The 20,468-nt window shown below is 44.5% G+C and overlaps 1 protein-coding gene across 1 annotated transcript; it reads left to right on the top strand.

Moving 5' to 3' along the window:
• Positions 1-4,718: 4,718 nt before the first annotated feature.
• LOC109759669 (uncharacterized) lies at positions 4,719-14,330 on the top strand. Its single transcript, XM_020318498.3, has 3 exons — positions 4,719-5,550; positions 9,958-10,169; positions 13,781-14,330. The coding sequence occupies exons 1-3, from the start codon at positions 4,719-4,721 to the stop codon at positions 14,276-14,278; spliced, it is 1,542 nt and encodes a 513-aa protein (XP_020174087.1). The 3' UTR covers positions 14,279-14,330.
• The last annotated feature ends 6,138 nt before the right edge of the window (positions 14,331-20,468 follow it).

Raw genomic sequence — 20,468 nt, 5'->3', positions numbered from 1 at the left:
CGGGCCCTAGTTACAAGCATTAAGCATAGCAAAGTCATAGCAACATCAATCTCAGAACATAGTGGATACTAGGGATCAAACCCTACCAAAACTAACTCGATTACATGATAAATCCCATCCAACCCGTCACCGTCCAGCAAGCCTACGATGGAATTACCCACGCACGGCGGTGAGCATAATTGGTGATGGAGGAAGATTGATGATGATGATGGCGATGGATTCCCCTCTCCGGAGCCCCGATCGGACTCCAGATCAGCCCTCCCGAGAGAGATTAGGGCTTGGCGGCGGCTCCGTATCGTAAAACGCGATGAATCCTTCTCTCTAATTTTTTTCTCCCCGAACGTGAATATATAGAGTTGGAGTTGAGGTCGGTGGAGCACCAGGGGGCCCACGAGGCAGGGGGCGCGCCTCCCACCCTTGTGGACAGGGTGTGGCCCCCCTGGTCTTGATTCTTTCGCCAGTATTTTTTATTATTTCCAAAAATAATCTCCGTTGATTTTCAGGTCATTCCGAGAACTTTTGTTTCTGCACAAAAATAACACCATGGCAATTCTGCTGAAAACAGCGTCAGTCTGAGTTAGTTTCATTCAAATCATGCAAGTTAGAGTCCAAAACAAGGGCAAAAGTATTTAGAAAAGTAGATATAACGGAGACGTATCAAGCCGCCGGAGGATGGCGGCGGAGGAAGGCGCCTTGGCGGCTGGAGGAGACATCGCCTTTCTTTCTTCTCCTGGAAGAAAGCGATATGTGTTAGAATTAATTTGGCAAGCGCGTTTTCCCTGCGCCTCAGCGCCGGGCCACTGTATCTTTAACGTCAATTTGCATGGGTACACCTCTTTATACGGGTTTCTAAAAAAAACCTTTATACATTGGCTCGTTGCGTCTTTTTTGTATATACTTTTTTATTTTTCATTTTTTTTCATCTTTTTTCAGAACATGGGTATTCTTCAGGCCTTACGCATTGTGTGCATCATATATTGAAAAAATTATACATATATATATATATATATACATCGGATATAAAAAATGTTCAATATTTATAGGTCAAACATTTTTATTATAGTTCATCATATAAAAGCGTAGCGTTTGATTAAAAATATGTTAATTGCATCATATATTAAAATTTTCATCGTATAAAAGCATATCGTATATGAAACAAATATTCATCACATCATTTAGTATATATATTGAACATTCTTTAATATAAAATTATCTTATTTAAATAAAAGATGGACATTTTTAAAAAATACGACGACCTTTTTTCTTTCTTTTTATTGAACATTTTTTTAAATGGTTCATCGTATAAAAGCGTAGCGTATAATTAAAAAGATATTTGTTGCATCATATATTAAAAAGTTCATTGTATAACTGGTTCCTGAATCCATCCCTAATAGCACGTGATGACTCCTTTTCTAAGAATATATAGTTGATTCAACCTCAAGCGCTAGTGAATTATGAGATGGAGTTGTCGGTCACATGGTCGATAATGAGAAGTGGTATAGATCCAAGGAAGAAAATCTTCGCTATATATAATGGTTAGGATAGGGTAGGGCTGGAAATAAAACTCGAAATTCATGAGTTAAACGAGTAGCTTGTAACTCGTCTCGAATTGACTCAAACTCTATGGCTAACGAGTAAGAGTTGAGCTTTAATATGAGATTGTTTAAAAAAAAATTGAACGAGCACTCATTTTAGTCGTTAAGCTCGGTCCACATCAACTCATCACACCATCTCACTCCCAAGCACCTAGTCAAACTTCCCCAAAGCCCCATCCTCGATGTCCAATACCCTACTTCCTTAGCGAGTAGTGACGTCGACGCCTTCTATTCCTCTCATGGCCTCATCTCTCCGATGAATTAATGACAGGTGCCACATTTTTTTTTGAACGTGTAAATTGCAACTGTTTTGCGTACATCATACATGCTTAATATGTACATATTATATACTCAAGTAATCATTTTATATAATTATTAGCTTCAATATTCATATGTATAACGAGTTTAAAAAGTCAAAGGAGCTGACTCTCCTGAGTGGCCGGCTATGGTTGCTTTATTTATAAAGCGGGAAGAAAGCTTATTTTGAGAGTTACACTGATTGGAGCAAGTTAAAAGGGTTAAATGGACTGATTTTTGATAGGATTGATCTAAACGGTTTTCCCCTCACGCCGTTATTGAGTTGGCCTGTTTCTTTTCTTCGTGGCTAGCAAACTAGAAGACGATAGCTCGCTCACTCGCTGTAGTTGTTCGTTGTTCTTATTCCTTCTTTTGTTGTCTATTGGTTGGACTCGTCTGGTTTTTACCTTTTCCCCTCTTTTTCTATGTTTTTTCTTTGCGGGTTTCACTTCTTTTGTCTAATGGGTATTTCCCTCGCGCCGTTATTGAGCCGGACTGTTTCTTCTCTTTGTGGCTAGCGAACTAGAAGACGCGACCTCGCTCGTTCACTGTAGTTGTTCGTTGTTCTTATTTTTTTTTCTTTTGTTGTCTACTGGTTGGATTGGTCCGGTTTTCAAATTTACCCCTCTCTTTCTATGTTTTTCTTTTCGGTTTTCACTTCATTTATATATTTGTATCGAGTTTTCACTGTTTTGCATCGGTATTTTTTCTTTGTTTCTTCATTAGTTTTCACTGGGTTTCTTTCTTTTTTTTCTCAACACCTGTCTATTTTTATACATATTTTACATTTTCCCTATACATCAGAAATATTTTTAATATTTTTTAAAATACATAATTTTCTTAAGTATATGTCTCCACACCTACTTTTTTTTCACACACAATGTACAGTTTTTTTGTATAGATAAGGACAAAAGTGTTACACACGTTTAACATTTCAGAAATACATGATTAACTTTTTTATTTCAAATATATGTTTTGATATCTAATTTTTTATACACATTATGCATTTTCCTATACACTAGAAACATTATTTTTATACATATTTGAAATTTATTAAATATATGATTTGATGTCTAATTTTTTAGTATACACTGTTAATTTTTCCTGTACATATGGAACATTTTTTTTATAAATGATTGACGTTTTTCAAATTCATGGTTATTTTTTTCAAATATATGTTTCTGATGTCTATTTTTTTTCAAACATACTACTATTGTATATATCATGAATATATTTTTATATATGTTTACCATTTTTCAAATACATGATTAACTTTTTTTTCAAATTTATGCTTTGATGTATACTTTTTCTAATACACGCTGCATATTTTTGTATACATCATGAATATTTTCTATAGATGTGTTGATTTTTTTTAATATTTGATTAGCATATTCTAATATATCTTTTGATGTCTACTTTTCTCATACATGTTTTAGTTTTTTTATACATTTTAAATATTTTTCTATGCACATTTAACATTGTTTTGCACTGCTATAACATTTTCTAAATATGTAATAAGACTTTTAAAAAATAGAAAGCTTAAAAAAGAAACGCCAGAATAAACCAGGAGAAAAAAAAAGACAAGAAACGAAAAAACGACAAGCAAAAACAATCCAGATAAAGAAAAATTCTGCACACTGATTTATATGGCATTAGGCGCATATAGACGCGCGTGTTGGGCCTGACTGGTCTAACGGGGCGCTGCAGGCGAGTGTCATGGGGATTGCTATAAGCGATATATGCACACGCCCATTCGACACGGGTATCAAGACGGTTGGGAAATTCCCCCATTCTCTCAGTCACTAGCATATGTACCTCCACTGCTTAGCATCCACATGAGCTGGTGTTAGCTCCTTAGATCCACAATGATATTAACCGTGGCAACTTTGTCAATTTCTCAACCAAAAATATTATTACATATGATCGAGATAACATATGTGACGACTCGCTAGATGGCACGATATCTGCAATAGCCGATGTCATGCGTAAATACAGTACATTTTATTTTTCATCCCACGAGGAATGGTCGAGGCGTCTACCTACCCCGATCATATTGCCCTCTTACTAGCATAGACCACAATTTGATGGTACATTAAGATTGCTTTCGCTCTTGATTTGATAGAAGAAGAATATACCGTAGAATCATATCAAAAGCTACAAGCTCTTGCCGTGACACATTTGCTACGCTATGCATCCTGCTTCACGTTGCTATATGCATCTCTGGAAATTTGAGAGCTTAACTTCAAACCACCACTGACAATCAATCAGGCTTACATGAGGGGCCGGCTTCAGGAAGAGGAAAGTCGATGCATTGGATCTGCGGTGGTGGGCCAGCCGAATCGTGGTGACCAAACCAACCACCCCGAGCCATCGCAACAGAAGAGTCGTCACCCATTCAAGACCGGGACCATGCAAAGCTCTCTTGCACGGGGAAGGCCAAGCCGAGAGGTTCTGGCTCACTACTGCTCGCAACGCCGTCCCATCTCTGGGGAGGTTCTGGCTCAGCCTCGCCGACGCTTGCAGTGCCGTTGCCGGCTTTGGTCTCGAGCTGCGATTGTATCTTTCGCAAAAATAAATAAATAAATAAAAATCAACTTTACAAATTTGAAATTCAATCGATGAATTGCTCCTGCACAAAAAAAAGGTGAGAGAACCCTTGACAGGCTGTGCTCGATGGACCTTGACCCGCTTTGACCACTTCTCTGGGCACAAGACGGTTACGTGAGTGACTCGTGACGTATGGGTACACGCCATCGCTTTAAACCCCACCCCCTCGGTATCCATCCCCATTCCCATTCAGATCCGCTCCTTCGCTCAGAGACAGCCATGGCTCTCCATCTTCACCGCCTCCCCCTCCTACTCCTCCTCCTCGTGCTGTCCACCGCCTCCGCCACCCACTCGCCGGAGACCGCCTCCGCGCGCACCCACCACCACCACCACCGCTCGCCGTTCGGCACCGCCACCGCCCACTTCCACCCCGTCCCTGCCGCCGCGCCCTCCATGCACCAAAACTACCTCCACGCCGACACCCAGTCCCTCCTCTCGGCCGTCGAAGTCGACCCCGTCCTCGCCGACGCGCAGGCCACGGACGCGGCGGAGGCCCGTCCCGCTCCGCTCCTGCCACCCCAAGCGGCCGCGGCCACTCCGGATCTCGCGGAGGCGACGCCGCAGCCGCAGGAGGAGGGGCCCGAGCCGACGACGCCCGCTGCAGCGACGACCAGCACGCTTCTCCCGCTCCCTGCCACGGTGGCGACGACCGCGAGCCCGCCTCCGCATCCCGCCGTGTCCGACGCCGAGCAGGGGCTGCAGCAGCTCGCGAGGGTGCTCACCTCCCTCGGGTACAACGAGATGGCGTCGGAGGCGCCGCTCCTCGCCCGCGCGCCGCCGCTCGCGAGGTGGCCCGGGGCCATCACCGTCTTCGCCGCCCCCGACGCCTTCCTCCAGGCCTCCTGCCCCATGTGCTCGCGCCGCCACCTCCTCGAGCAGCACATCGCCATGGGCTACTACCCCTACTCCGACCTCGCCGCCGCCGCCACCATGAAGATCCCCTCCGCCTCCGTCGGCTTCTGCATCAAGGTCGCCACCCAGCGGGGCCCCTTCGGCATCCACTACGCCAGGATCTACGCCGACGGCGTCGAGGTGTCCCACCCCGAGCTCTACAACGACGGGAAAAAATTTGTATGAGACCGGGTCTCATAGACCAACTTGTGAGACCCTATCGGATGAGCGACATGTGGCATCGACAATCTCAGAGCACCCTAATCCCACTTCACGTCTGATCTTAATCTCAACAGCTGATTCCCGATTCCAGAACCCCACGTACGCACGTACCTTCATCGCTCTAATAGGTACGTGGGACTAGGGTTTTCTTTATTTTCCTCGCGTCTATGGCGGCCACGCCCAAGGGCTTCGATGGCGGCGGGCAACTGGCACGACGCAGCAGCGACGACCTCTCTTCCATGACCTCGCCGAAGAAGCTCGTCGCCGGTGGCCTGTCGGACGACTCGTCCATGGCGGATGCATGCCACGATGTTGGCCCGGTGGACACCACGTTCATGGCGGCCGTGCGCCAAGGCGTCGTTGCGGACGGCCGGACCGACTCCTCGTAGAGACGCGTCTAACTGCTCCTTGCCAGTGCACTTGCTTGTCTCCGTCGCCGCGTTCCAAAACCCGAAGGGCCTTGACGGCGGCGGCCAACCGGCATGACGCAGCAGCGACGACCTCTCTTCTATGACCTCGCCGAAGAAGCTCGTCGCCGGCGGCCTGTCGGACGGCTCGTCCATGGCGGATGCATGCCACGATGTTGGCCGGGCGGACAGCACGTTCATGGCGGCCGTGCGCCAAGGCGTCGTTGGGGACGGCCGGACTGACTCCTCGTAGAGACGCGTCTAACTGCTCCTTGCCGGTGCACTTGCTTGTCTCCATCGTCGCGGCGAGACGGACTGCTTGGGCTCGACCATGGCGGCCGTATGCCATTATTGCTTTCTGGCCGGACTCGACGGTCATGTTGCTGCACACTAAGACGCCGTGAGTGGTCGTAGCAACTCGTTTTGTCCACAGCAGCGCCGAGACGTATCAAGCTGGATTCCGTTACGTGCTTGTATATCACAAGTTCGTGCCCACCGATCGATCCCATGTACTGATTCCCATGAAAATTATATTGTTCATTGCCCAAACTCCATGATGATTTTGTGAAACAAATACATTTATTGCCATGATGATTTTTTCAATGAAGTACTACACAAATTTTGTTTACATCTTTATAAGGTACAATCCACACATGAAAAAGAAAAGGACACATGAGCTCATTTGGCACAATTGAAATGCATAGAATGGTTTTCGAAGCATGAGAAACAAATATATGTTCATCTCGGTGTGTTTTGTTGGCCTGATGGTCCAAAGAACAACCACTAAAATTAATATATTTGTTTACAGGTCCGTAAGAAAAACCCAGACAATAAAAATGAAAAGGACACATGAGCTCGTTGCCTCCTGTTCTTGTGGTTTATGTGATGACTAGAACAGATGTCACCACTGAAACCTGCTTGTACTTGTACCTTCGTTGAAATCCAATCGCCGAACAGTAGACAGTGTTGGGTTTTGTTCATCAGCTTGAAGCAACAAACTTGTAAATTCCCCTGGAATACGTGGTGGAGCATAGAAAGCAGAATAATCACCAAATGACATGGATGTCGCCAATGATGGAGCTATATTTTGAAAACAAGCATTCGGATTCGATGACCCCTGTTTCAGTAAGAGGAATGAAATAAATTATTTGACCATGTCAAAAATATGAACCGCATAGTTTAAAACATTATTCATATGCTTACGGGAAATTCTGAATGTCCAATCAGATTTGTTGTTAATTCCGTTGTATGATCGAATGACCCCTGTTATAAATAAATTAATGGGATAAATTATGTCGCCATGTCAAATATGAATCATATAGTATAAACTTTTACTGATATGCTTACCGGGAATATCGAAGGTCCAATTGGATGAGTTGTTAATTCCCTTGTACGTGACACTGACGAATGTCCTATACCTCTCCCTGCACATTGTGTTTTTTATGTGTTTGTATACAAAAATGCGAGATTACAGGGAAAAATAGAAACTATTCATACCTAGGAAAATAAATAATAAACATACCCGTCTCTGATCTAAGTTCCAATGACCCCTGTTTAAATAGAATGAATATAATAAATTATGTCACCATGTAAATATAAGAATTATATAGTATAAACATTTGATATACTTACGAAAAATTCTGAAGGTCCAACCGGATGTGTTGTTAATTCGGTTGTACGTGACACTGCGGAATGTTTTATACCTCCCCCTGCACATTATGTTATTTTTGTATAAGATGGGAAACTACTCGAACCTAGGGAAATAAACAGTAAACCTACCTTTCTTTGATGCAGCCTTACTTTTTCCTTTCTTTGATGTAGCCTTATCTTTTCCTTTCTTTGGTGCTTCCAGTGCATCTTTAGACCGTTTCTCCATTGGGCCTTTTTTCCGTTTAGGGGCTCGAAATGATACCCGTGCTTTATCAACATCTGCGGTAAATTCAGCATAACATCTTGTCTCCTCATTTTCATCCACACTTACTTTGCTTAGCAACTCACATACTTCAGAAGCCAACTTATCAATACCATTGTCTAGGTGTCGAAGAACCTCCTTTGAGGGTTTATACTTCAATGCAAGCGATAGCATCTTTCGAGAAATTTGGGCACACTGCAATTATGCATTATCATTGTCCCCTACTTTAGAATTGAAGATATCTTGTTTTGCGTACTTTGTCCATCTATTCATTATGTATTGGCTTGGCAATTTGACAATATTAAAAAAAAAAGTAAACTTTATGAGCATGCTTGCACAAAATACCTACAAAATTAATAGCAAACCATTAGGTTAATCCTAGAATTTCATATTAGTTGACGGAGGAAGAATGTATACATACCCACACATCCATACAACTTGCAAGAACAAGATATCTCCAAAGTTGTTGGGTTAAAATCGACAATGGCTTCACCATCCTCCCGATAAAAGGATTTAACTTTGTACGTGTTGATTGTGCTTTCATTACACAACAGAGTGCATGACCAAGTAAACTGCCTCTGAAATTCCTCTTCAAAATAAGTATAGAGTGACCTCGTGTATGATGCAGCTGCCTCCTTCAACAAAGGATGTCTAGCTATGCAAAGCACTGGGTCTGTATGGCGCGATTGAAAATCTTCATATTTTTCTTCGCGTCGAAGACGTGCGACACACTTGTCATATTTTTCTAGCAACTCTGAAAGCGAGAGTTTTGTATGCCCTCTTCTTCAGAATCAAAACTCATTCCCTTCTTTGGCACAATCTGCTTTGAAGATGCATTCGGATTATCCTGTTACACACATGAAATACACCAACACCATCAGCATTGTAGTATAATTATTGTAAAATCAATCGATACATATTTTATATTAAAAGATAGGTTCATATTGTATTATTTACCTTAGTTACACAATTTTCTTCTCCTTTATCAACTCCCACAAACTCCAAGCCAGTATCATGGGTAAACATATTTCTCGGCGTCATAGGCTCACGGATCGACTCGCCCATTGCACTGTTTGTCGATTTACAGAATTCCATATTTTCCTCCTGGCGTTCGAACAACATAATTCAACATTATTAATTTACATATTTTCAAGTTCAGTTCTACAACTAATGCTATATATAACAGTGGCTAGCATCGAATGTATGAACCAAGCTAGCACAGAACTATGCACATGTATATTCTGAATACTTATGTACCCATGCATCTCCCGGCCGGCCTGACTGAATGCATGACGGAGCTGCTGCACGCGCCTTGACGCGTCGCCGCGGTTGACGAGTTTGTCCGGCTGGCCAGAACGATGTCTTGACGCACACCCACCATCTGTTCTTCTTGGCTTCCGGGTTGCATAAGCTTCATAGTTCACGAGTTTCAGTGTAAGCAATCAGATAGTTGCCAAGCGCTGGACTAGTGCAATCACTCAGCCAGCTTGGCCGCATGGATCACTTACCGGGACAGGAAGTGTTATAGATGGATGTGGCGCCTTAGCTAACATTGGAACCACCGGCCGGGAGTTCGCCGCCGTGGAGGACTGCGGTATCACATAGCAGCTGGATGCATCTTGCTGCACGGCCGCCGTGAACGTGGTGTCCGCCGCCAACATCATGGCATGCATCTGCCATGAAAGAGCCGTCCGACAGGCCGCCGGCGACGAGCTTCTTCGGCGAGGTCATGGAAGAGAGGTCGTCGCTGCTGCGTCGTGCCGGTTGGCCGCCGCCGTCGAAGCCCTTGGGCGTGGCCGCCATAGACGCGAGGAAAATAAAGAAAACCCTAGTCCTACGTACCTATTAGAGCGATGAAGTATGTACGTACGTACGTGGGGTTCTGGAATCGGGAATCAGCTGTTGGGATTGAGATCAGACGTAAAGTGGGATTAGGGTGCTCTGAGATTGTCGATGCCACATGTCACTCATCCGATAGGGTCTCACAAGTTGGTCTATGAGACCCGGTCTCATACAATTTTTTCCCACAACGACGGCCGCTACGTGGTCCACGGCCTCCACGGCTTCCTGCGCCCGCTCACGCACTCCTGCTTCGACGGCCCGCACCACCACCACCTCACCGGCCGCTCCGCCGCAGCCTCCGCGGCCACCGCCACCTCCGTGGTGCGCATCATGATCTGCGACGCCATGGCGCGACTCCGCGACGGGGGCTACGGGTTCATGGCGCTGGCCATGCGCGTCAAGTCAAGGTTTTGGTTACCGAATGAGGCATTTTTACCGAGGGTGACTGATAAACGTGGTTACCACGGTTACCGGGAAATACCGAGAATATTTCGAACGAATTTTATAGTTGAATTTTGAATTTAAATAAATGAATGAACGAACATTCAAACCAAAGACCTGTCAAAACAGGAACTAGGTTGCTATGAACACGTCAGAATCAACTCTCCTTGCATTAATTAGATCCTAGGCACTTTACTACAAATCGAGCGTTAAAATTCAAAATTTTCAAAAATAATGGTATTTTTTGCTCGGTATCTGGATTTACCGAGGGGCATGGAAATACGCGGTAACCATGGGAAATCTTGAAATTTCGACTGGTAACCAAAACCTTGCGTCAAGTTCGCCGAGCTCGAGAAGTTCGCCAACCTGACGCTCTTCGCGCTCGACGACCCGGCCATCTTCGTCGGCGGAGGCCACGACTACGTCTCGGCGGTGCGCTTCCACATCGTCCCCAACCACCGCCTCACGCGCGCCGACCTCCACCGCCTCCGCCCCGGCACGGTCCTCCCCACGCTGGCCGGCGAGGGCCAGAGCCTCGTCGTCACCCACTACGCCAACGATGACGTCCGCATCAACTACATACCCATAAAGGAGCCCGACGTGGTGGTCAACTCGCGCATCGCCGTCCACGGCGTCTACGTGCCGTTCCCCCGCCTCCACCTCGCCGACCTCGCCGCCGACCAGACGAACGGCACCTGCGGCGTCGGGGGGCCCTTCGGCGACTGCGCCTCCTCAGCGATCACCTCTCCCGGCGAGTGAAGCGTGAGTCGTCCCGATCGTTTTGCTCTGTTATGTTTCTAGCCATGGAGGATTTACTGCTACTAGTGCGTAGTGGTTCGGATGAGAGATTGAGCACTCGTTTAGTTCAATAGAGTTTCAGATGAGAGATTGGGCAGTCGTGGTGATGAGTACCGTGTTCTACTTCTGATCACATTTTGGCACCGAATGGTTGTAGCCTAGCTTATCCAGTACGACTTGAATGATTTTTGGTGCGAATTTGATTCATCTTCTCGTTGCTCTGTTACCACTGTTTGCTTGTGCTAATTTTGTTCCTGCATGCATCAGTTACTGTTTAGATGGCTCAATTCACTTCCAATTTTTACTCTGAATCATCCTATCCATGCATACAAGGAATGTTGTTCAGTTGTTAGGATTCTATTTGAAAGCGTTTGTGTTTGATGATCAGCCACAGGACCGGATGCCATAAACTCACTCCAATGATTATTTGGTTATTCTTCTGTTATGATATACTTACAGTACTAAGTTGAGTTTCCAGATGATCTTGTCATGGTTTAATCTCTTCTGTTATGATATTCTTCAGTTTGTTTGTTTGTGATGGTTTAATCTCTTCCTTACCATCTGCATATTATGTGTTTTGCACCATGGATTAGACAGCGCAAATGTCATATAGGATCATTCTAAATTGCTAACTGAAAGTCTTTTGTATTCCCCTTTCGGTTTTGGCTCGTGAACTTACGGTGTTTCTCTTGTTTCTAATCTGTTAAGGATGATAGTGAGATTGGTTTGATATGCAGGTTATCTGCACATCAGTTTGTTCTGGTTACCATTGTATGCATGATTGATCAACTGCATGCTCTGTTTTCGCACCATCGATCATGTAGGATAAATGTCATTCAGATACAGGATCAGCCTTACTGAAACTCTTTGATATTCCCGCCATTTTGGTTTTGACTGATGAACTCACCTCGGTTAAATTCTAGCTTATGACAGAAATGTTGGTAGCTGGGTTAAGTTTCAAGATTTTATCAGTAGTTATGATTGATCAACTACAGAACCTGACTAAAGTTACTAGGTAGTTTGTTTCCTTGAATTGTGTCTCATCAAGCAGTTTTCAGAGACTTGGTTGCCGGGCTAAGTTAGTTTCTGTTTGTTGCTAGGCAATGTCCTAGTTGTGTCTGATCAAGCAGTTTCTTAGAGTTGTGCAAATGCAGTTTGAGGTTAGTCAGGTTCTGTAGAATTCTGAACTGATAAACTTGTCATCATGCAATGGTCTTTATTTATCCTGTTACCTCACTCGCTTAAATGCAGAGAAACATGTTTCAGATTAGTACATGCATGTTACAAAAGCCCCGCTTTGCATTTTTACCAGCAGCGTTGCTTCTATACAAGGTTTTCAACTGTGAATTTTGCTGTGTATGCCCATTAATTTCTGAATCACGGATATACTCCTACCTTCTTTACATGCATGCCATATTAACTTCCAAATCACATATATATTTTGTTTACAACTGCTAATTCTTCTGCATATGCCCTTCCTGGGGTCATTAATTTCTGAGCCAGACATATCTTATTCTTAACCCAGATATGAGTAGTGCTGTATTCTAGCTCTGAATTTCAGACAACAGAAATGGGTTCAGACAAATTTTAGACAGCAGTGTTGTAAATTTCAGAGCACACACACATGTCGAAGTACAGTAATTTGTACCGTCACACCAACTCAGAAATGAGTTCTTGTTGTACTTCAGTTTGGTCTGGTCATCATTGTGTACGTGATCGATCAACTTCTTGTTGTGTATATGCCATTCTTTCCGGTTTTGATTCCCGGTTTTGATCAACTCACTTTGATTCCGTTGTATGCTGGAAATGTCGGTTGTTTAGCTATGTTTCAGTGTTTCAGCAGTGGTTCCTGTTAGTTTTTGTCAAGTTTCGTAGACTTGTGTCTGATTAAGCAGTTTTCCAGAGTTGGTTGCTGGGCTAAGAGGTTTCAACATACTAGGTAGTTTCCTAGTTGAAAAATACAAATGCAACCCACTCCATTTTGCATCATGCTTTTATATCGATATTTATTGCATTATGGGTTGGTTGTTATTACACGTTATGTCACAATACTTATGCCTATTCTCTCTTATTTTATAAGGTTTACATGGGGGAATGCCGGCAGCTGGAATTCTGGGCTGGAAAAGGAGCAAATATTAGAGACCTATTCTGCACAACTCCAAAAGTCCTGAAACTCCATGAAAGTTATTTTTGGAAATAATGAAAAATACTGAGCGAAGAAAATACCAGAGGGGACCCACACCCTGGGCACGAGGGTGGGGGGCACGCCCAGGGGGCGTGCCCCCTGCCTCGTGGCCCCCCTGGTGGCCCTCCGTTGCCCATCTTCTGCTATATGAAGTCTTTTATCCGAAGAAAAATCATAAGCAAGTTTTCGAGACGAGACTCTGCCGCCACGAGGCGGAACCTTGGCGGAGTTGTTCTGCCGGGGACACTTCCCTCCGGGAGGGGGAAATCATCACCAACGCTCCTCTCATCGGGAGGGGCCAATCTCCATCAACATCTTCACCAGCACCATCTCCTCTCAAACCCTAGTTCATCTTTTGTTTCAATTATTGTCTCAAAGTCTGAGATTGATACTTGTAGACCGCTACATCATCCACGGCCTCCACGGCTTCCTGCGCCCGCTCACGCACTCCTGCTTCGACGGCCCGCACCAGCACCACCTCAACGCCCGCTCCGCCCCCGCATCCTCCGCGGCCACCGCTGCCTCCGTGGTGCGCATCATGATCCACGACGCCATGGCGCGACTCCGCGACGGGGGCTACGAGTTCATGGCCATGCCCGTCAAGTTCGCCGAGCTCGAGAAGTTCGCCAACCTGACCCTGTTCACGCTCGACGACCCGGCCATCTTCGTCGGCGGAGGCCACGACTACGTCTCGGCGGTGCGCTTCCACATCGTCCCCAACCACCGCCTCACGAGCGCCGACCTCCACCGCCTCCGCCCCGGCACGGTGCTCCCCACGCTGGCCGGCGAGGGCCAGAGCCTCGTCGTCACCCACTACGCCACCGACTCGGCCTCCTCCAAGTCCAACGACGTCTGCATCAACTACATACCCATCAAGGAGCCCGACGTGGTGGTCAACTCGCGCATCGCCGTCCACGGCGTCTACGTGCCGTTCCCCCGCCTCCACCTCGCCGACCTCGCCGCCTCGGTCGCCGTCGCGTCCGCCACCGACACCTGCGGCGCCGGGGGACCCTTCGGCAACTGCGCCTCCTCAGCGTCAGCCATCACCTCTCCCAAGAGGCAAGTAGCTCATGGCGAGTGATGCGTGAGTCGTCTCGATCCTTTTGCTCTGTTTTGTTTCTAGCCATGGAGGATTTACTACTACTAGTTAGTTCGTAGTGGTTCAGATGAGAGATTGGGTAGTCGTATGGATGTCGCGATGAGCAATGTGTCCTACCTCTGATGACATTTTGTGGCACCGAATCTCTGAGTCTTCCCACGCATGCATATAAGGAATGTTGTTCAGTTGGTGGGATTCCCAAACTCACCGCAGTGATAGTTTTGTTCTTGTCCTGTTAAGATGTTCCTCTGATGATCCTCTGATGGTTTGAGCGCAGGATGTTTGTGTGCCTCAGTTTTCTCTGTGTTTTGCGCCATGGATTATGCAGTGTGATTGTCATACAGGATCAAGTTAACCGAAAATCCTTGATATTCCCCTTCGTCTCATGAACTTACAGTGATCATTTTGTTTCCGTTCTCTTAAGATGTAGATGGATGATCCTTTGATGACTTGATCTGCTGTTTCTTTGTGCATACTTCAGTTTGTTATCGTCACCGTTGTGAACATGATTGATCAACTTCATATGCTTGTTTTGATTCATGAGCTTTACTTCACTTAAATGTCATGGTGCGATTTACAGTGAAATTTCAGATCGTTTTATTCTTTATTCAATAACATCTCAATTTATTTCAGAAATTTTTCAAATGAAATTCAAATTTTAAACAAATTTTAATTTTAATCTAGTCATGATTTGGTAAATTTGAATGCAATTTTTGTAATTCAATCATCAATTAATGATTCTATTAATTTATAATGAATTCTACTACATCCGTCTTAAAATATAAGACATTTTTGTACAAAAATATCTTATATTTTGAGACAGAGGAGTTTAGCCTACAAAAGCGTCTCATATTTTGAGACGCGTGAGTTCAGCCTATAAAAACACCTTATATTTTGAGATGAAGTTAGTACTTAATAACAACCTTCAATGAGTAGCATCTATTAGTATATACTAAAAGTACAATCCGGCTCAAACATAGAGAAATATACGAGAAATTCCCACATTAATTAGAAAGTGTATACTAAAAGAACAATGCGGGTCAAACATAGAGAAATTTACTAGAAATTCCCACATAATTAGAAAGTGTATACTAAAAGTACAATGCGGGTCTAACATAGAGAAATATACAAGAAATTCTAACATTAATTAGGAAGTGTATACTAAAAGTACAATGCGGGTCAAACATAGAGAAATATACTAGAAATTTCCACATTAATTAGAAAGCGTATACTAAAAGTACAATGCGGATCAAACATAGAGAAATATTCCACATTAATTAAAAATGCTACAAACTGAGCGTAGCTCAGATGGTTAGATTCTTTCGAAACCGTGACACCAAAAGCCAGCCAATTGCTCCCTTTGATAGACACACCAAATGCCAAGAGCCAACGGATCTTGTGACACAAAGTCATAGAAGCACTTTGTCGGCGTTGGATTAGGCGTTGTCAAGGTACTGAGAGTCCAAAGAAACCTTATTCAAACATGTTATCATCGCCACATCTCGTCAATGCTGCCAAGGACACAATACCTAAATAAAGAAAAGACAAATGAAACGGATAGGTCCCCACTCCTCTTATCACCGATGAGACTTCCGGATAGGTGAGAGGAGGGGGGCAACATGGAGGAGACCCTTGGCAACGGCAGCTTGGGTTGGGGCATAGGTTCTTTTTGTGTTAGTTTTAATTGTTTTAATGTGGAGACTGCTGGTACAATGACTATAGATTTTACTTTGGTTTCAAGAGTCAGCAGGAACTATTCTGTCACCTTTTTGCCAAGCATGTTTTCTTGTTTAATTTTTTAGGCAATTGCATCACCGATGCTTGAACTTGCCACAGAAGTTCACTTGAGTGCTTGCAGTTGCGAAATACAGATAAATGGGTTCATAACTTGGCACACGTGTGCAAATACGGTGCTAATCTCGTTCATAGACGTAAAATGCGCTGATGTGCTACCGTATTTCAGTAAACGTGCAGATATGGTGTGCCATCAGGGCATGGGGCTCGCTTGGAGTGGCGGAACATGGTGACTATGCATAGTATACATCTCTATGACCAGTGGGTCTCACCCGTCAGTACAAAAGAGAAAATTAACATGAAAAATGGTGGCCTCTCCGACTCAAATTGACAACCATGAGCTAACGAGCTGGCCATACTAGCCACCTGACTTAATGAAGTTTTGATGCATACACACACTCATGGGGTTTAAATGGCGGCTCATTTTGCACATGTTATTTATAAATATTATTTTATTTAAACTTTGAATAATTTTATGCACATTTTTATATTTCATAGGTATGTTGTTAAAGAATTTGTTTTTATAATTCAAAATATTCATTATTTTCATATTAAAATGTTTTATTTATATTCACTCATGACTTATTTCTAATTTATAAAATTTATGACTCTAACCACAAGTGAAAATTATACAGAAGTGAATATAAACCATGAGTTTATATTATTATTTTTATATTCACTTAACATTTTAAATGTTTGTATTTGTCAAACGTTTTAATATTTTATTTACTAGTCCCTCCGTCCCAAAATAAGTGACTCAACATTGCACTAACTTTAGTACAAAGTTGAGTCACTTATTTTGGGACGGAGGGAGTAGATAATTTTAAATATAATCCACCAGTTTATATTTTAAATGTTTGTACTTACTAAACAATCTAATACATTTTTTGTAATACACTGGTGGCTCATATTTCAAATAGTATTTGTTTTTAAATAAGAACTTATTTTTCTGAAGTTACATGAAAAAATGTTAAGAATGCTATTTTATTATGTTTTATTATTTATAACACACTAATATTTGAACCTAACTTTTATTACTCACTCCGATCCCTATTACTTGGTTTAGATTTGTCTAACTATGGATGTATCTAGACACCTTTTAGTGTTATATACATCCGTATATAGAGAAATCTAAGATGAGTAATATGGATCAGAGGGAGTACCATGGTTATAATGTACAAATTTTTACAAAATATCAAAAAGGAAAAAACAACATGTGCAAAATGGGCTGCGGTAACTGCAGCCCATTTAGGCCCCACGAGTGTATTCATTTACAAGACGCCATGGCTAATTATCTTTATTAGACCCCCCCCCCCCCCCCATCCAAAAAAAAAGGGTTAAGGGTGGAGCTGTTCGAAGTTTTTTTGCTGTTCGCACACGTATGCCAAGTTTGGGAACCATTTATTTGTATTTCGCTTACTTAGAAAAAGCTTATTTAGACGCTATCTCCACCCGAAAAAAGAAAAGTTCTCCAGCTTCATACCCCTTCGCTAGTAAGGCAAGGGCTCCTAGGCAAGGGTTTCCCCAGCTTCCGGCCGGCGCCACCACCGGTCTACCTCGTCTTCTGTGGCCTTAGGGCCATGGAGGCGCGGTGGATCCTGGTCCATGCCGGTGGGAAGGCTTTGTTTTCAGATGTTTTTCTGCCTTTTGTTAAGGTTTTGTCCTGCTTAGAAAGTTGAGGCGGCTGCGGCGTTCTGAAGATGGAATAAGGTTCTCCCCGCCTAGCCCCCTTCTCGTCGATGCTTCTAGCTTTGTCGGAGGGCGTGTGTAGGTTTGTCTCCGGCGGATCTTACGGGATTCGGCCGACGTTTGTCGTTGCTGGAATCCATTTGGATCCATTCTACATTCGTTTACGTTTGTGTGTCTACTGGTTGGATCCTTCCGACCTACACGTCTCTTCATCGACAATGGTTGTTGTTCTGTCGCACTGGTCCTGTGAGGTCTTAGCACGACAACGTTTTCAGCTGTCTAGTACAACAAGGTTTGCCCCGCTCCAGTGACAGAGGGGCGATGACAGTGGCGCGCCTTCGGCTCGCTTCTGTGCTTGTAGGCGTTGCTAGGTGGTCCACGGACCTGGATGTAATTTTTTACTTCTAGTGTCCTTCGTATACTACCTTAACAGTTAATGAATAGATCGGAAGTTTTTCGCGCACAAAAAAAAGAGCTTATTTGTATTTCGCAATTGCAGGCACTAAAAGTAAACATTCCTCGTAAAAAAATAGGCATTAGAGTGAACATCCATGATAAGTTCAAGTACTAGTACAAGTGAGTGGTGGAATTATTTCTTACTAATTTTGTAGGCGCCTGAAAATTAATGACCGTAATAACTATAGTAAACTGCTGTGAGAATCAGTTACGCATGTGTGGCAGAGGCGGGTTGGCTTCTGGATAGAAAGTGTGGTGGATTCCTTGCAGTGGTGGGCCAGCTAAATCAACGTGACCAAACCTACCGCCCGAGCCACCGAAACGGATATGTCAGTGTGTGTCGTTACCTGGTCTCTTTTTTTCTTTCTTTTGAAAGACAAGTTGTCACCTAGTCTCATCGACCCAAGACCTGAACCATGCCTGCCATGCAAAGCTCTCTGGTGTTGGGCGTGTTCCTCCCTCCCAATCCCATGCACCGCCTTGTGTAAAGTGAAAAGAGATCTCCAGTGCAACGTGACAACCGCCTCCCTGAGTTTGTCCGTTTAAACAAGAGGACTCTATTTCAATGTTCAAAACTACTTGGAAAAATAATGCCAGTGCATCTGTGAACTGAGACATGCATTTCTACTACGTAGAGTAATGTTTGTTTCTTTTTTGCGAGGCTGCCATCATGCCATGCATAGATTTCTTCGTAGGTGGAACACAAAAATCGAGTCCAGGCTTAGGTTAGTGCAATGAACGGGCAAATTTGTCTACTATACAAATAAAAAAAAACCCGACAAGAGTGAAGTCCTTCTTAAACTTTGAACCTGTAGATCAAGTTTAAAATGAAGCCTAGACTCATAATCATCGACATTAGTGTAGCATGGGTCCACGGCTCTGCCTACCGCGCATCGACACAAACCTCCACCTCATTTGTCCAACGACAGCCGACGCAATGGCGTCGTCGATGCAGTAGGCGGCTTCGATGTGTTGGTTGTGAAAAAAAATGTGCACCACGCGAGCGAGAATGGGGCAAACTAGGTGAAAGCGATGACGACTCAAAAGCAGCCGCACACTCAGTGGTTGAAGGCCATAATCGACGTCCAATAAGGTGCACACATTCCAATGGTGAAAGGATTGGAATGACGAACTAATCGAGGGTTTCCTCTCTTTTAGGCAGGCAGGGATATGCTGCGGTGCAGCTCTGGCGACCCTTCAATGCAGCCGTGGCGCGCATCATGATCCGCGGCGCCATGGCGCGACTCCGCGACGGGGGCTACGGCTTCATGGCGCTGGCCATGCGCGTCAAGTTCGCCGAGCTCGAGAAGTTCGCCGAGCACGGGTTTTTCCCCGGCCTGAGGTTGAGCAATCCATAGCCGCCGAAAGTGGAATCGATGATGAGGGAGCAATGCTGGTCGGAGCCGCTGTCGGTGTCAAAACCGGCGGATCTCGGGTAGGGGGTCCCGAACTGTGCGTCTAGGATCGATGGTAACAGGAGACGGGGGACACGATGTTTACCCAGGTTTGGGCCCTCTCTATGGAGGTAATGCCCTACTTCCTACTTGATTGATCTTGATGAATATGAGTGTTACAAGAGTTGATCTACCACGAGATCGTAATGGCTAAGCCCTAGAAGTCTAGCCTGTATGACTATGGTAATGTCTATATCCTTTCCGGACTAACCCATCTGGTTTATATAGACACCGGGGGGATCTAGGGTTTACATAGAGTCGGTTACATAAGAAGGAATCTTCATAATCGGTCGCCAAGCTTGCCTTCCACACCAAGCAGAGTCCAATCCGGACACGGGTACAGTCTTCGGCCTTCATGTCTTCACAGCCCATCAGTCCGGCCCATGGATAACAGGCCGGACGCCCGAGGACCCCTTAGTCCAGGACTCCCTCAGTAGCCCCTGAACCTGGCTTCAATGACGAGGAGTCTGACGCGCAGATTGTCTTCGGCATTGCAAGGTGGGTTCCCTTCTATCCGAACTTCAAGATAGTCTTTGGATGCGATGATAGTATCCGGACCTGTCACACACACCATACCCAACCGCAGAGAGAATATATTTTTACACGAGTCTAATCTGCTGACAGCTTTTTACAACATGACATCACGTCTGTCCGGTCATAATTTCGAACCATTTTTCGTCTGCCGCTCCACGTTCGAGGCGCGGTTGCCATTGGCACATCTTGTCGAAGCAGAGATCGTGTCCCCTTATTACGGGATTCTCATCAATACGGGCGTGGGT

The sequence above is a fragment of the Aegilops tauschii genome, chromosome 5 (assembly GCF_002575655.3).
Source record: "Aegilops tauschii subsp. strangulata cultivar AL8/78 chromosome 5, Aet v6.0, whole genome shotgun sequence".
Lineage (NCBI taxonomy): Eukaryota > Viridiplantae > Streptophyta > Magnoliopsida > Poales > Poaceae > Aegilops > Aegilops tauschii.
The sequence above is the reverse complement of the archived record's forward strand: the minus strand, read 5'-3'. Positions and strand labels throughout refer to the sequence as shown.

Excerpts from the sequence above, each read along its gene's own strand:
- LOC109759669 (XM_020318498.3), top strand. The coding sequence starts at position 4,719 with ATGGCTCTCCATCTTCACCGCCTCCCCCTCCTACTCCTCCTCCTCGTG. Across the intron at positions 5,551-9,957 it reads GGTGTCCCACCCCGAGCTCT|ACAACGACGGCCGCTACGTG; the intron begins ACAACGACGGGA and ends CAATTTTTTCCC. Across the intron at positions 10,170-13,780 it reads TCATGGCGCTGGCCATGCGC|TTCATGGCCATGCCCGTCAA; the intron begins GTCAAGTCAAGG and ends GGGGGCTACGAG.